The following is a 16,023-nucleotide window of genomic DNA, read 5'->3' as shown; positions in this document are numbered from 1 at the left end:
GACCCGCCACAGCCCCCTGACCCAATGTAGCAGTGAGTCACACAGCTTCTCCAGCACATCTTGTGTAAACTGTATCTGTGCATTCACTTGCTGGCACTTACTCGCATCCCATCCAACACGCATCAAGGTCCTCACCAACCCTGTTAATTTTTTTTAAAACTTTGCTTTGTTTTTCTTTGTTCTCTCCTAAAAATTCATTCCTTTCTTGCTCTTTCTCCTCCCTCCATCCATACCCTCTTTTTCTTCACCTTCCTGCTTTTCTCATTTTATATTTTATTTCTACTTTCTCTCCATTCTTCTTGCTTGCTGCACCCCTTCAAGTTTTTGTTCATTTCCCTCTCTCCTTACCAATCACACTCCCCTTCCCAGTTTCATCTCACTGAAGCCTTTCCTCATGCACCTGTTCCAATCTCCACTGACTTTTTCAGCCACTACTTCAATGCACATAATTCTGGCTTTTTGCAGAAGGCAAAAAGTCCCAATCAATCCTGGTGAAACTAAACCCCACACTCTCTTGCTCTTTCACACATTTAATCATATGGTGAAGAATTCATACATTGGACAAAATTTTATGTGATTATTTTTTTCTATCCATGGATAGAATCCTGAAACAGCCATATTTGAAATTCTATGCATATTAAAAAAAGGTATTGTTATATAGAAATACAAGATCTAATTCATTCAAATGTGAGAAAGAACTTCATGATTTGGTATGCCAAATTTGGAACCGTCATTATAGACCATTAAAGCAATTACTACAGTACAACATTTTTAAGTTGCATCCTTAAAATATTTAAGTACATTTTAAAAATCTCTAGTTAAAATTTTAGGTGGTGAGTACATACTGCTGCATGATTACAACTTGGATTGTACTTCCTAATCCCTCTGGATTGCTGGTAAAATACAGTAGGTCCGTTTTCACCTCCTCTGGTGACAGCTGTGCTTCCAAGTGAATAGCATACAGAAATTATTATTTTTTTTAATACCCAATTATTCTATAAATACTCTCAATACGATGGGATTTTGAGTTTTAAAAATTGCCTGGTGTTGTGAACTATCATGCCGTGAGAGGAGTGATACAGTTTTTCACTTGTGATTCTTTATAGTGAAAGCTTCCCATCAAAGCTGATTGTGTACCAATGTGGTTGACTGACAGCACAAGTACAGGTATAGTGAATTCTATGTTATCATATTCTTAATTTCATCCCCCTTAATGGCCATTGCAATTGTAAACAGTTGAAACAGACTTTGTTTATTTTAGATTCTTTATATATGTGCGTTGATATGCTTAGATTTTTCCATGTACACTGTACAGAATACTTGTAGCCCATCTCATCGTTACGACACAAAACAAAATTAAACCATGATTTAACACTATATATGCAGCCTTTACAGTAAAAGTTCACAGACCATGGATATTAGCAATTAGAGTCAATCATATTACTCACTGTAATTGCACAGTATTACATGCCAGTAAAAGAGTCGATCTGTCCCTTGTCATAACAATGCCTATTAAGGAAGAATCTAACAAATTGTGGAATGTAACCCTGTTGGTTCTCAGACAGGCTTTTAGTCCTCCACCCCTTTTCAGGAAGTAGGAATTACATTAAAGCACACTCAACTTAAGCCAATTGTGCTAAGAAATGGTTCTTGTCCAATTCCAGAACAAATAAATTGGGAGTGAACAGTTTTATGAAAAAAACATTATTTTTTCCATTCAGCTATGTTCTTTTATTACATTTTTAAATGCTGGAATTTTAACAGTGTTTAGGATTTGACAGTTATCCAATCTGGTAAATTAGGCTTGAAAATGAATTCACTTCCTGCCCCGCCTGAGTAATTTAACATGACCAGATATAAAAGTCAATTGTATAAATGTAGCTCTTTATTTTTCTTTGAAGACTAAGAGCTGGGCATTCTTGGGTTATCACCATATAATGGAATGGGGGGGGGTTGTGCAACCTTCTTCAAATCCGCAATCTGACCCAGAGGTGGGAATGCAAACAACGGAGCCAAACAGACACTAAATATGTTAGCCTGCTCAATTAGTGACATTTTGGGGAAAGACAAGAGAAAGAGAGTGGGGAAGGAGGGGGCTGAATGCAGCCAAATGCTGTTACATAAATATTTTAAATCCCATTTGACATCCTGTTATTAAAAAGAATATTGGTGTCATGTAGTTACCTTAAGTTAACTAATCTTGTTGAGAACTGGTGGAAAGGGTCTGCCGCTAAAAGTAGAGATTAAATGTGTAGGAATACAATGGAAGATTAAATGCCCAAACCACCACAGAACATCTTTTAATGATACAAGTCAATATTCCAGACTATATATAATAGTGAATTGAAAAAGCAATGACTGCAATCAATGTTTTTGACTAGTTATTGCGGAGAATGGCCAATCGCTTTATTGCAGATGGTGTATCACTGCCTAAGGAAGGTGCTTTCTAAAACATACTAGCATTTCTAGAACCATTTAATTACTGCAAGACATTATTTGTTTGAATGCTCACCTCACCAAATGCTCCTCTGCCAATGACTTTCAACATTTCAAAGTCATCTCGGTGCAGCCGCAGTTTCTTTACAGTAGAGGTGAATGGTTTTGCTGTAAAGTTCAAAAATGAAAGAATTAGATAGTTTACATGCACTGAACGTTTGTTTCAGAATAAGACATTTACTGAAATGTTGGAAAATTAGACCAAGAATGGTCAAATTTCCACTATTCCAAACCAAGTTTTATTCTCTGCAAAACAAAACAATTTAGATTTTTTAAATCATCTGATCTGCCCATTTTTAGATTGCAAAATCAGTTATAGTTCATTCAATTTTAAAGAAATTTTTAAAAAGGCAGTAACAATGGTAAATTCTGGAAATGATTTCACAACTTTAATATGATTTTTATGAATGCACCAAGATCCAATAGATATTACCCAATAATTAATTATGTCTAACTTTTTTTTAAAAAATCAATTAAATTGAAATTAAAATATTTAAATCCCAATTTTATAGCAGATCTTCCACTAAGTTAAATCTAGGATCATAGATGAGCATCACTTTCAATGAACATAAATATAAAGACAGAATCGATGGAACATGGACTTATAGTCACAATTCCCAAATTTCTGCAAGAGGAGAAGCAGCAAAAAGTCAGAGCAAGAGTCAGTACTGTGGCATTCTCACAAATCTCTCAGCAAATAGTTTTGGAGATACATTAAAGAGAAGCCAGGGTTTGGTCACTGACCTACAGTATACTCGTGATAATTCAGAGTTGTTTTAATTCCAATTAAGCAACATTAATCACAACAAAGTGGTAATTTAGTGCTTAAAAATTCAAATCAGATAATTTAAAGTTGCTTAATTAAAATTAAGAGTAGACTGCATATGATACAAGGGCAAGCACTTCCACTGCTCAAGTATGCCACAGCCAAAAAAAACATAAAACCTTGCTAGGCAGCAATACCGCAGTTAGAGGCATTGTGCACGTCACTGGCCTGTAATTCCAATGGCACTAGCATTTCCTTGTTTATTTTGCTATTTACTAACATGATTTGTATAAAATCTTGTAACACCCTTTCAGTTACTTGTTTTGTATGGTGTGCATTATTAAGGAACTGTGTGCTAAAAACAGTTTAAAATCTATATATAAACACAAAGTGTGGGAGAGTTTAAACAATAAAAAAAGACTTGCATTTATATAGCAGCTTTCACAACCTCTGCTGTAAAGTGCTTTAGGACATCCTATGTCGTACTTTTGAAGTGTAGTCACTGTTGTAATGTAGGAAACGCAGCAGCCAATTTGCACACAGCAAGTCTCACAAACAGTGATATGATAATGACCAGATAATGTACTTTTTAGTGACGTTGGTTGAGGGTTAAATATTGGCCAGGACACCAGGTAGAACTCCCATGCTCTTCTTCGAAATAGTGCCATGAGATCTTTTATGCCCACCTGAGAACACAGGCAGGGCCCAAATGTTACTGGATAGAAAAGTTCAATATCTTTTAAAAATGCTAATGGCCATGGGCAAATTGCACGGTGTACAAAAAGGTTAACTTAGAAAATAGATATTCTCTGGAGGCACTATTTGTATGCTATTACTGAATGTGCTCAGAGTTTTGCATCACAGGTAAAAATTGTTGCCATTGTATCAATAACTGGAACAGGTAAAATGATGTGCTGTACAAAGACTTCAACGTAAAGGCCAATTGCACAACTTTGAATTAATATGTCAGTTGTCAAAGTTGTGCAATCTTCATTTATTTTCAGAGGAAACATAGCCAAGGTGTGAAAGCAGCTGCAGAATTATCTTTGCAGTGTTGGCAACGCATATCATATCAAGTTGCAACAACTGTAATGTAAACCAATACTTTGTACTTGTAACGCCACACTTATTCTACTATTCTGCCGCTGATAGTAGCCCAATTTTGGTAGCAACATAGTAAAGCAAACAAAGCAATGTTGCTGTCCCCGGAAGCTCCGAGGCCAACTGTAAGAACTGATTCCCACTGGTGACTGATGGCAGAGCTGTTCCCTGTGGCAATAAAAATATAAGACATAGACGACTGTATTTTCTGGTTATTGGCAGGTTTAACCATATAAGCCTGGATATCCTGTATGGACTTTTCTCTGCCATTGGGTAAAGTGCTATGTCCAGAAGCAAAGTCACAAATCACAACTTTAAAATGCGTTTGTGACAAAAATTGTATAATTTGTCTAGTGTTAACATTGAGGTTTGCTGTTGCAGTCTCCCTGGTAATAGGTTTGAGGGATTCTAATACACAATTTTCAAATATATACAGAATTCAGGATTAGTTAAGTGTATATTTGAGTGATCGTCCATTTTTTTGAATCCAAGAGGTCAGCTATCCAAAATATAGATGTCCTGGTCACTCTTTTCCAAAATACAAAAAGGACAGTTTTGTTTTAGTCAAAAGTTTTTAAACAGTCCCCTTAAAGGATGGCAGTTAGCAGTTAGACTCAGAAAAAAATCTAAGAGATAGTTTGAAAAGAACTGACAAGTTGGTTTCTTGAAATAGAGAGAAATACAAAGTATTTAAACGTCACTTATAAAAGATTAGATTAGTTCTTAGAGCGGCAATCTTTTGTGTTATCGAGTCCAGGAGATATATAAAAGATGTTCTACTGTAAATGTATGATTATACATCACAGACTATTAATTTGCTCATTATTTATATAATAAATTAGTTTCTTATTTTAAACTTTAAACAAATTGAATTGTGAGGCTCTACTGCACTTGAGGATTGAGGGAATTCTTATGGGGGCATAAGATAGCAGAGCTAACAGCAATTGCCAAACAAGAAAACCTTTCCTAGACTGCAAGACAAGACAGACACGCTCAAAGGTTTGGGGAGTTGGAATTCATCTTTGAGATGTATTGAAATACAAGAGCTGAAATTATATAGGATGAAAAGGTTTTCAAAGACCCAAAAACGTAACATCAATGGCTGTGGAATTCCCCGCAAAATGTAAAAAAGCATGTTCTAAAGCATTATAACCCTTAAGCAATAGAGCAGAACCACTTCTTGAAGAGTTCTACAACAGAAAAATAGGAACTGCAGCTGGCCATTCAGCCACTCCAGTCAGTTCAATTAGATCATGGCTGATCTGTATCTCAACTCCATTTACCTGCTTTTGCTTCATATCCGTCGATTCCCTTACCTAACAAAAAATCTATCTATCTCTGTCTTGAAAATTTCAACTGACCCAGCATCCACAGCCTTTTGGGGGAAGAGGGTTCCAGATTCCTAAAACCGTTTTTGTGAAAAACTGCTTTCTGATTTCATGGCCTATCTATAATTTTAAAATTATGCATTTTTGTTCTAGATTCCCGCACCAGAGGAAATAGTTTCTCTGCAGCTAACATATCAAGTCCCTTTATCATTTTAAAGGCCTTTATTAGATCATCCCTCACCCTTCCAAACACCCCAAGTTTATGCAACTTGTCCTCACAATCTAACCCTTTAAGCCCTGATATAATTCTGGTGAATCTGCGCTGGATCAAGGCCAATATATCTTTCCTGAGGTTCAGTGCCCAAAACTGAACACAGTATTCCAGATGGGATCTGATGAAGGCTCTGTACAACAAAACATCACTTCTTCACTTTTGTACTCCAACCCCTACAACATAAATATGCAAATATATATGACCGAGTTAAGAATGTACTATTTGGCTTAGGAGGAAATTTCAGGTAGTTTCTATTAAGATGTTGCTATTACATTAAATTTAGCTCACAAGGGATTAAATCCACAGAACTCACGTTCTGGAGATGCAAATTAGTACCAAAGCATCTATCCAGGCTGATGTTTATCACGTATCACATCAGTTTGAGACAATGAGGTATGTTAACACATTCCAGAGAGAAAATTGAGAGGAAATTTGAATGAGCCCAGTAGGAATTGGTTGCCAAGGAAGAAGGATCATCGTCAGTTTAACTGAGAGCTCAACTGGCCAATCCCCAAACACAGAGCTAGGGGAAGGTTAGATGTCAGATTCTTTGGTTTCTTGTCTAACTAGGACAAGTTGGCACACCGTCTGCAGAAATTAAGAGTGGAAGTCAAGCACAGAAGGTGGGAACTCCCTTAAGTTTAGTGCCATCTGGTTTCAGAGAATTGCTGGTCAAAAAAGTGGACTTAACGGATAGTATGGTGTTTATTTATTTTCTAAGTTTTGAGGAGCATGATGAAATAGATGAAAATTCACTGCAAATGTTATTCTGTACATTTGAACATCACATGCAAAATAAGCCCACTTTAAAATTAATCTCGTTTCACTGGAATGTTCATCAGTTAGCCTTTCAGAAGACAGGAGAAATGCACGTGGGATGATGTGAGATTGCAGTAGTCAGTTTACTTTACTAGGGAGTTTGTTATGTTCCCCGGATCACAATATTGCATGACCGGGTATTGGGCAGTAAAAGTGAAATCTGATTGCAAGATTCACAGGGTACAGTTATGGGAGAAACTAGTGAGGTTGAGTCAAAAGAATATCTAGTGCAGATCCAAACAGTGTGCTACACAGATTTCATCTATTATATTGGTAGTTTGCTTTTTTAGTCATAATGTGGAGATGCCGGTGATGGACTGGGGTTGACAAATGTAAAGAATCTTACAACACCAAGTTACAGTCCAACAATTTTATTTGAAAATCACAAGCTTTCGGAGGCTTCCTCCTTCGTCAGGTGAATGTCAGGAAATCCTTGAATGTTTCGCATTTATAGTCAGCGAACAATACCTGGTGATTACAGATAATCTTTCCAACTGCCCGTTGTCAAGGCAATCAAAGTGTTCAGACAGAGAGGTGTTACCTACAGGACCACCGAATATACAAACGGCCAGAACACAAAACAGAGAGAGAGAGAGGGAGAAACATCTGAAAGGAAGAGAAAGACAGAAAATGACCCGTTGAATTAAAAACAGATAACTTTTATTCGCTGGTGGGGTTACGTGTAGCGTGACATGAACCCAAGATCCTGGTTGAGGCCGTCCTCATGGGTGCGGAACTTGGCTATCAATTTCTGCTCGACGATTTTGCATTGTCGTGTGTCTCGAAGGCCACCTTGGAGTACGCTTACCCAAAGATCGGTGGCTGAATGTCACACAACAGGGCTGAAAATATTCAGCCAAGGGTTTGTATATAGCATAAAGGTAATCCAACAAAGCAGAATCATAGAAAGGTTACAGCACGGAAGGAGGCCATTCGGCCCATCGAGTCCACGCCGGCTCTATGCAAGAGCAATCCAGTTAGTCCCAATCCCTCGCCCTATCCCCATAGCCCTGCAATTTTTTTCCTTTCAAGTACTTATCCCAGTTCCCATTTGAAGGCCATTGAATCTGCCTCCACCACCCCCTCGGGCAGTGCATTCCAGATCCTAACCACTCGCCCTGTGTAAAAAAGTTTTTCCTCAGGTCACCTTTGGTTCTTTTGCCAATCACCTTAAATCTATGTCCTCTGGTTCTTGACCCTTCCACCAATGGGAACAGTTTCTCTCTATCTACTCTGTCTAGACCCTTCATGATTTTGAATACCTCTATCAAATCTCCTTGCAACCATCTCTGTTCCAAAGAGAACAACCCCAGCTTCTCCAGTCTATCCAAATAACTAAAGTCCCTCATCCCTGGAATCATTCTAGTAAATCTCTTTTACACCCTCTCTAAGGCCTTCACATCTTTCCTAAAGCATGGTGCCCAGAACTGGACACAGTACTCCAGTTGTGGCCGAACCAGTGTTTTATAAAAGGTCCATCATAACTTCCATATTTTTGTACTCTATGCCTCTATTTATAAAGCCCAGGATCCCGTATGCTTTTTTAAAACCGCTTTCTCAACCTACCCTGCCACCTTCAATGATTTGTGCACATATACCCCCAGATCTCTCTGTTCCTGTTCCCCTTTTAGAATTGTGCCCTCTAGTTTATATTGCCTCTCCTAGTTCTTCCTACCAAAATGTATCACTTCACATTTTCTGCGTTAAATTTCATCTGCCATGTGTCCGCCCATGCCACCAGCCTGTCTATATCCTCTTGAAGTCTATCATTATCCTCCTCACTGTTTATTACCCTTCCAAGTTGTGTGTCATCTGCAGATTTTGAAATTGTGCCCTGTACACTCAAGTCCAAGTCATTAATATTTATCATCAAGAGAAACAGTGGTCCCAGCACTGACCACTGGGGAACACCACTGTACATCTCCCTCCAGTCTGAAAAACAACCGTTCACCACTACTCTGTTTCCTGTCCCTTAGCCAATTCTGTATCCATGTTGCTACTGCCCCCTTGATTCCATGGGCCGCAATCTTGATGATAAGCCTACCATGTGACACTTTATCAAACGCCTTTTGAAAGTCCATATACACCTCATCAACTGCATTGCCCTCATCTATCCTCTGTTACCTCATCAAAAAACTCTATCAGGTTAGTTAAACATGATTTGCCTTCAACAAATCCGTGCTGGTTTTCCCTCGTCCAAGTGACTGTTAAATCTCTCCCGGATTATCGTTTCTAAAAGTTTCACCACCACTAAAGTTAAACTGACTGGCCTATAGTTGCTGGGTTTATCCTTACACCCTTTTTTGAACAAAGGAAAGAAAAACTAAGAAAAGGCATGGAAGCTTTAAGTGACCCTGGATCCAAGTAACCCAAAGCAATATAACCATTTATCATGAAAAAAATAACTGACCATCTAAAACCAATGCTAACTTCAGATCATAAGCAGAATCGTATTTTGGGGGGGGGGGGGGGGGGGGGGGGGGGGGGAAAGAAACAGAAAACATTAAAAACTAACCATTAGTTTTGTCTTTACAAACCTGTCAGTGAACAATATGATGTTCTACAGCTGCCAGAGCCGTTTGAACAGTCCCCGGCAGTCAGTGGGAGGCGGGGTCTGGTGGCATTTGGGAATCGGATTTTGGGGGGGGGTTTCCACTGCTATTGGGGGAAGGCCGGGGCTGGAGGGGCCCAAGGACTTCTTGCGGGGTCTGGGGGAGCACCCTTGCTCCCTGACGGAAGTAATTTTTAAAAAATTACTGCGGCCTATTCTGGCCAGTTGGCGTCTCCTGCCATGGTTCTGCTGTCAGGCCGCAGACAGAGTGGGACTCCCTGTGACTTTTAGTTAACATGACTTTGTGGCACCAGTGAGATTATTGGGCCGTGAATTTTGAATGTAAAGTAGGCCCCCACCTGCCTATAGCAAAAGCCTTGGTGACTTGAAAGTCAGCGAAGATAAGATGGCGGGAGCGGGAAAGGAGCGACCTCAGGCCAGTAAGTCGACTCGGCCTAATTTTAATCCCTCCCTCACACTACTCTCGCTGGGCCAGGGGGTTTAAAATTGAGGCTCAAGTGTCTGCAAATGGGTATTAAAATAAAATTAGATTTACTTTACTACAGCAGCACAGTTACAGCATATTCACCCCATCTAAGTTTTACCCTCGTGCTTAAAGTTGTATCTTTCAGGAATGGCTTATTCAACGTAGTCCAGATTTTAGTGAACCTTTGAAAAAATACAACAGCATTTCCAGACTGAAACTGTAACCTGAAAGTTTATTGATACAACACTGAAAAAATTATGTTGCTTATGCATATTTGCCCTATTTTGCATTATATTTAGTAAAATAGACATTTAGACTTATTTTTAGTCAATATTTACTATAGTTGCAGTTGTACTGCAGGCTAATCTCATTCTGACAAACACCGAGGTAAGTGACAATGGAACTCTGCACACAAGCAAAGCACATCTACAGACAGTTGTCAGCAGCAGCTAGTATTAACGCTAGGAGCATGCAGGCAGAAGCACCCACTTTCTTAGAACATAAGAACATAAGAACATAAGAAATTGGAGCAGGAGTAGGCCAATCGGCCCCTCGAGCCTGCTCCGCCATTCAATAAGATCATGGCTGATCTGATCCCAACCACAAATCTAAAGAACACAAGAAGTCGGAGCAGGACCCGGCCACATAGCCCCTGGGCCCTCTCCGCCACCCACAGGGCATTGACCGATCCGAACTCAGCTTCATGTCCAATTTCCTGCCCGCTCCCCATAACCCCTAATTCCCTTTACTTCGAGGAAACTGTCTATTTCTGTTTTAAATTTATCTAATGATGTAGCTTCCACAGCTTCCTGGGGCAGCAAATTCCACAGACCGACCACCCTCTGAGTGAAGAAGTTTCTCCTCATCTCAGTTTTGAAAGAGCAGCCCCTTATTCTAAGATTATGCCCCCTAGTTCTAGTTTCACCCATCTTTGGGAACATCCTTACTGCATCCACCCGATCAAGACCCTTCACAATCTTATATGTTTCAATAAGATCGCCTCTCATTCTTCTGAACTCCAATGAGTAGAGTCCCAATCTACTCAACCTCTCCTCATATGTCCGCCCCCTCATCCCCGGGATTAACCGAGTGAACCTTCTTTGTACTGCCTCGAGAGCAAGTATGTCTTTTCTTAAGTATGGAGACCAAAACTGTATGCAGTATTCCAGGTGCGGTCTCACCAATACCTTATATAACTGCAGCAATACCTCCTTGTTTTTATATTCTATCCCCCTAGCAATAAAAGCCAACATTCCGTTGGCTTTCTTGATCACCTGCTGCACCTGCATACCAACTTTTTGATTTTCTTGCACTAGGACCCCCAGATCCCTTTGTACTGCAGTACTTTCCAGTTTCTCGCCATTAAGAAAATAACTTGCTCTCTGATTTTTCCTGCCAAAGTGCATAACCTCACATTTTCCAATATTATATTGCATCTTCCAAATCTCCGCCCACTCACCCAGCCTGTCTATATCCCCTTGCAGGTTTTTTATGTCCTCCTCACTCTCTACTTTCCCTCCCATCTTTGTATCATCTGCAAATTTTGATATGTTGCACTCGGTCCCCTCCTCCAAATCGTTAATATAGATTGTAAAGAGTTGGGGACCCAGCACCGACCCCTGTGGAACACTACTGGTTACTGGTTGCCAGTCCGAAAATGAACCATTTATCCCAACTCTCTGCTTCCTGTTCGATAACCAATCCTCCACCCATGCCAGAATATTACCCCCAATCCCATGATTTTTTATCTTAAGTAATAATCTTTTATGTGGCACCTTGTCGAATGCCTTCTGGAAGTCTAAATACACTATGTCCACTGGTTCCCCTTTATCCACCCTATACGTTATATCCTCGAAGAACTCAAGCAAATTTGTCAGACATGACTTCCCCTTCATAAAGCCATGCTGACTTTGTCCTATTAAATTATGCTTATCTAAATGTTCCGTTACTGTCTCCTTAATAATAGACTCCAAAATTTTACCCACCACAGATGTTAAGCTAACTGGCCTATAATTTCCAGCCTTCTGCCTACTACCCTTTTTAAATAACGGTGTTACATTAGCAGTTTTCCAATCTGCCGGGACCTCTCTTGAGTCCAGGGAATTTTGGAAAACTATCACCAAAGCATCCACAATCCCTACTGCCACTTCCCTCAAGACCCTAGGATGGAAGCCATCAGGTCCAGGGGATTTATCCGCCTTGAGTCCCATTATTTTACTGAGTACCAATTCCTGAGTGATTTTAATCGTATTTAGCTCCTCCCCCCCCCCCCCCCCCCCCCCCGAGAGTCCCCTGTTTGTCCAGTGTTGGGATATTCTTAGTGTCCTCTACTGTAAAGACTGAAACAAAATATTTGTTCAGCATTTTTGCCATCTCCATGTTTCCCACCATTAATTTCCCGGTCTCATCCTCTAAGGGACCTATGTTTGCCTTAGCCACCCTTTTTCTTTTTATATAACTATAGAAACTCTTGCTATCTGTTTTTATATTTTTTGCTAATTTCTTTTCATTATCTAACTTCCCTTTCTTAATCAATCCTTTAGTTACTTTTTGCTGTCTTTTGAAGAATTCCCAATCTTCTATCCTCCCACTAAGTTTGGCGACCTTATATGTCCTTGTTTTTAGTCGGATACTATCCTTGATTTCTTCTAGTGTTAAAAAGATTCCATGACGAGCTTTAAAGTTTCCTGGTGGTCCAATAGGGTGCCTGGGGCACTTTGAAAATATAGCTTCATACCAAACTGAAGTTATAGTGGAACCTGTGGGAACTCAAAGCAGTACAAATTGGTCTCTTGAAGGATGTCTCACATCAGTTAGCTTCAGTACGTTCAGATTGGGACCCGACACCAGAATTACAATGCCACTATTTCTATATATGCGGGGTCAAAGCCGCTTTGCACTGACACCAAAAGGTGATTAAATTGCATCCTTAATGGAAGACTCCAAGCTAAGAAAGATAGAAAAAATACTGGAAATCTGGTCATATGGTGATCTTATCCTCAAATAATCATTTGTAACCTACAGTCCCCATTACTGAATATAAACTCAGTACGCAGAAGTTGCCCACAACCTTCGACACATTTTCAAGACTTTGAGGTTCAGGCCCAAAAAAAGGATGCTTTGTTATTAAGCCTTGGCTCCTTGCTTTTACTGAGCAGCAAGGATGGTGGAAACAAAGTCTTTGGCAGCAGATCACACCTCTGTAAGCTTTGTAACAATAAAAATAGCACAATCAAAAGGCAGGCACATTTTTTTTAAAAACAGCTTGGTCTAGGTATTCCTTTAAGAAAATATATCAGCTGCTCAGTATTTGCAAGCTAAGAGCCAAGGCCACTTGCTTGAGGGGTGGGCTGTTTACAGCCTAACCAGAGTTTGAAAATCACATTTTTTGGTTTGCACTGTTTGAAGTAAACAATGCACTTCACTGAAAACACTTTGTTTTAAGGGTTTGAAGCTGCTACCAAACAATGGGAAAAGTAAAACATAAAATGGCATATGAAGAGGAGGAGAGTGAATTGATAAGTGCAAAATGACAAATACAATAAAAAGTTAGCAGAGAGAGTCCATCGTGCTAAGCAGAATTGATCAAAATAAAAAGGAGTACACATTTCCATAAAATGATTGCAACATTTTTTTTAAAACTGGATAACTATCTGGCTAAACAGGATTGAGGGCTATAATGAAAAGTACAGAAAGAGGTAATTGAATCTTATGTGGAACCTGACATCTTCTGAGCTTCTGTACTATGGAAAACACATAAAAAGCATATCAATCTGTCAGGGATAAATAAATATCCTGGGGGCAGCATAAAGATGTTTGCAGAAGTGGTGCAGTTGAACATACTGTGTAAACGTTCCAGAAGTGATCACCAATGCCTGAAATTTGCTAGGTACATGCTCCTACAATACTTTCCCTCAACCTCCTTAGCAATGTATTGAAAGAAAAATTGGAGAGGAAACCTCTGCCAAAATTACAATGACAGATTTTTGCCAAAATAATCACAGTGAAACTTTGGAGAAAAAAAAAATCACAGGGCATGGAATGAAAGCAAGAGTCAAAAATCAGAGTTTTTAAAAAAAAATTAAGTGTGTAGTTGTATTGGTCCAAAATTTACTGGTTTCTTGTTTAACCTTCAGGAAACACTGTTGATAAGACTATAATCATTAAAAAGAACAGTAAAATTAACTAAGCATGACAGACTTACTACAGTCTCCCTCATAGACTTAATACTTTATTAAAATTTTGCACCATTCCAGATAAACTATTGAGCTAAAAATGAATGGATACATGTCAAACAGTAGTTGTCATATTGGGGCATGGAAAACAAACCGAGGACAAAAGCCCTATGCACGATGCATGATTCAACGTCCAAAATCTTTCTAGCTTCAGAAACTGGAACTATTAAACTGTAGAGTGTGATTTTTCATAAAAAATAATTGTTTTCTATGCAGCACCAACAAAGGAATCAAATCTTGAGCTTCAAGATGATGGTTTACTTTTTGTATTGTACAAAATATAAATGAATGTCCAGAAGCCAACTGAATAAAATTGTAGGATCCTGCACAATCTCTATACATATACCAGTCTCAGAAAGTCCCAATTTTGCTACCATTGTGCCTAATCAAAAAAACATTAATGAAACATTGTTGACTCCTTTTCAATTATGAGCTTTCCTCAAATTAAAAACAAATTATTTTTCACCTCTTCTCCCCTCTCCCAATTCAAGCTGGCTTCCTAGATTTCATCGCACTGGTAGAAGTACTGTATTAGCAATGTAGGTTGACTTTTTCATCCTCTGATCAGATCACTCCATGGTACCCTTATTTAGGTCCCCTAAATTGCCATTATATTCTTACTTCTCTCTCTCTCAAAGTAATATTGATAAATGACCTTACTGCAGTCTCCATTTCAAATCCCCTCCAAGAAAGAGCTCATTGAAGTTCTAAAACTGATGTTATGGTTGAACATCCTTTACACAGAAAAGAGCTGTTACAATATTTACACAGTAGGAAAGGAAACTGCAGCAACCCAAGTGACTTGTTCAAACTTTTGCCCCCTGCATTTTTCTAACCAGTCTTCTTATATATTTTCCCATATACACAGAAACATATTAATGTTAACAAAAGTATGAAATCAATTAAAATTAAATTTAATTACTTTTTAAGTCACCTTTTAAGAGTTTTATATCAGGTCAAATTAGTTTAATTGTACCATGCTGCTATTATCATGTTGATCACTGTTTTATGGTTTCTTTTGTAAACAATTTTACAACACCAAGTTATAGTCCAGCAATTTTATTTTAAATTCACAAGCTTTCGGAGGCTTCCTCCTTCGTCAGGTAAATGTCATTTACCTGACGAAGGAGGAAGCCTCCGAAAGCTTGTGAATTTAAAATAAAATTGCTGGACTATAACTTGGTGTTGTAAAATTGTTTACAATTGTCAACCCCAGTCCATCACCGGCATCTCCACATTATGGTTTCTTGGTAGCAGCCGTAGATAGATTGCTCTCATCTCATTTTGACCCATAGCTTATCAACACAACTTATTACTTCAATCTCATTCAGTCTGAGACTGCACAATAAAGCTAAGCAGTGTGGTTTTGGAAGTTGAGACATTAAAAATAACTTGTTTACTCTTTAAAATTGTTTGAAAAGAATGTTATCGCTTATTGAGTCAACCAATGCATTCAGCAATAACCTGTGGCCAAAATCACCTAGCCTGGTGCACCGACTTTCCTTTGGGGTGGTGTCCAGTACAACTGATGATTTCTCCAAACAGATGGGAAATTTTTGATGGGGGAGGGAGCAGTAAAGAAAGTACTTTGCAATGAAAGTACTTTGTCTATTAGTTTCTTGCCCTCTTGAAATCTGATTAGAATTGATGTAAAATGCTCTTGCAACATTGTTTAATAATTAATGTCTAGAAATCTTACTATGATTTCTATGAATTTGCTTTTAGTTGATTAAAGTAACAGTACAAAGACAGTGATCAATATTTAAATTCCTGTTAAATAGGTGGGTACTATGGTTTTCTCTGTCCTCATATAAATTAGTCCAGAACAAAGTAATTGTCCCAACAGCTGTCACTGGTATATATACATCCCAAAGTAGAGCTGACAGAAAAATAAACTAGTTTCCAATCTACATGTGTGGTATAAGTATAGAATAGTACATGGCTTACAGTGAGTTACAAAGTATTA

At 38.7% G+C, this 16,023-nt stretch overlaps 1 protein-coding gene across 3 annotated transcripts in view; it reads right to left on the bottom strand.

The window, feature by feature from the left end:
- cdc42bpb (CDC42 binding protein kinase beta (DMPK-like)) overlaps positions 1 to 16,023 on the bottom strand; it is a 202,896-nt gene that overhangs the window by 113,672 nt on the left and 73,201 nt on the right. For all 3 annotated transcript variants that reach the window (XM_067991769.1, XM_067991767.1, XM_067991768.1), the window contains exon 2: positions 2,513 to 2,604. In XM_067991769.1, coding sequence (XP_067847870.1) covers positions 2,513 to 2,604 — 92 coding nt within the window. The remainder of the gene's footprint in view (positions 1 to 2,512; positions 2,605 to 16,023) is intronic.

Source organism: Heptranchias perlo, chromosome 10, assembly GCF_035084215.1.
Source record: "Heptranchias perlo isolate sHepPer1 chromosome 10, sHepPer1.hap1, whole genome shotgun sequence".
Taxonomy (NCBI): Eukaryota; Metazoa; Chordata; class Chondrichthyes; order Hexanchiformes; family Hexanchidae; genus Heptranchias; species Heptranchias perlo.
The sequence above is the reverse complement of the archived record's forward strand: the minus strand, read 5'-3'. Positions and strand labels throughout refer to the sequence as shown.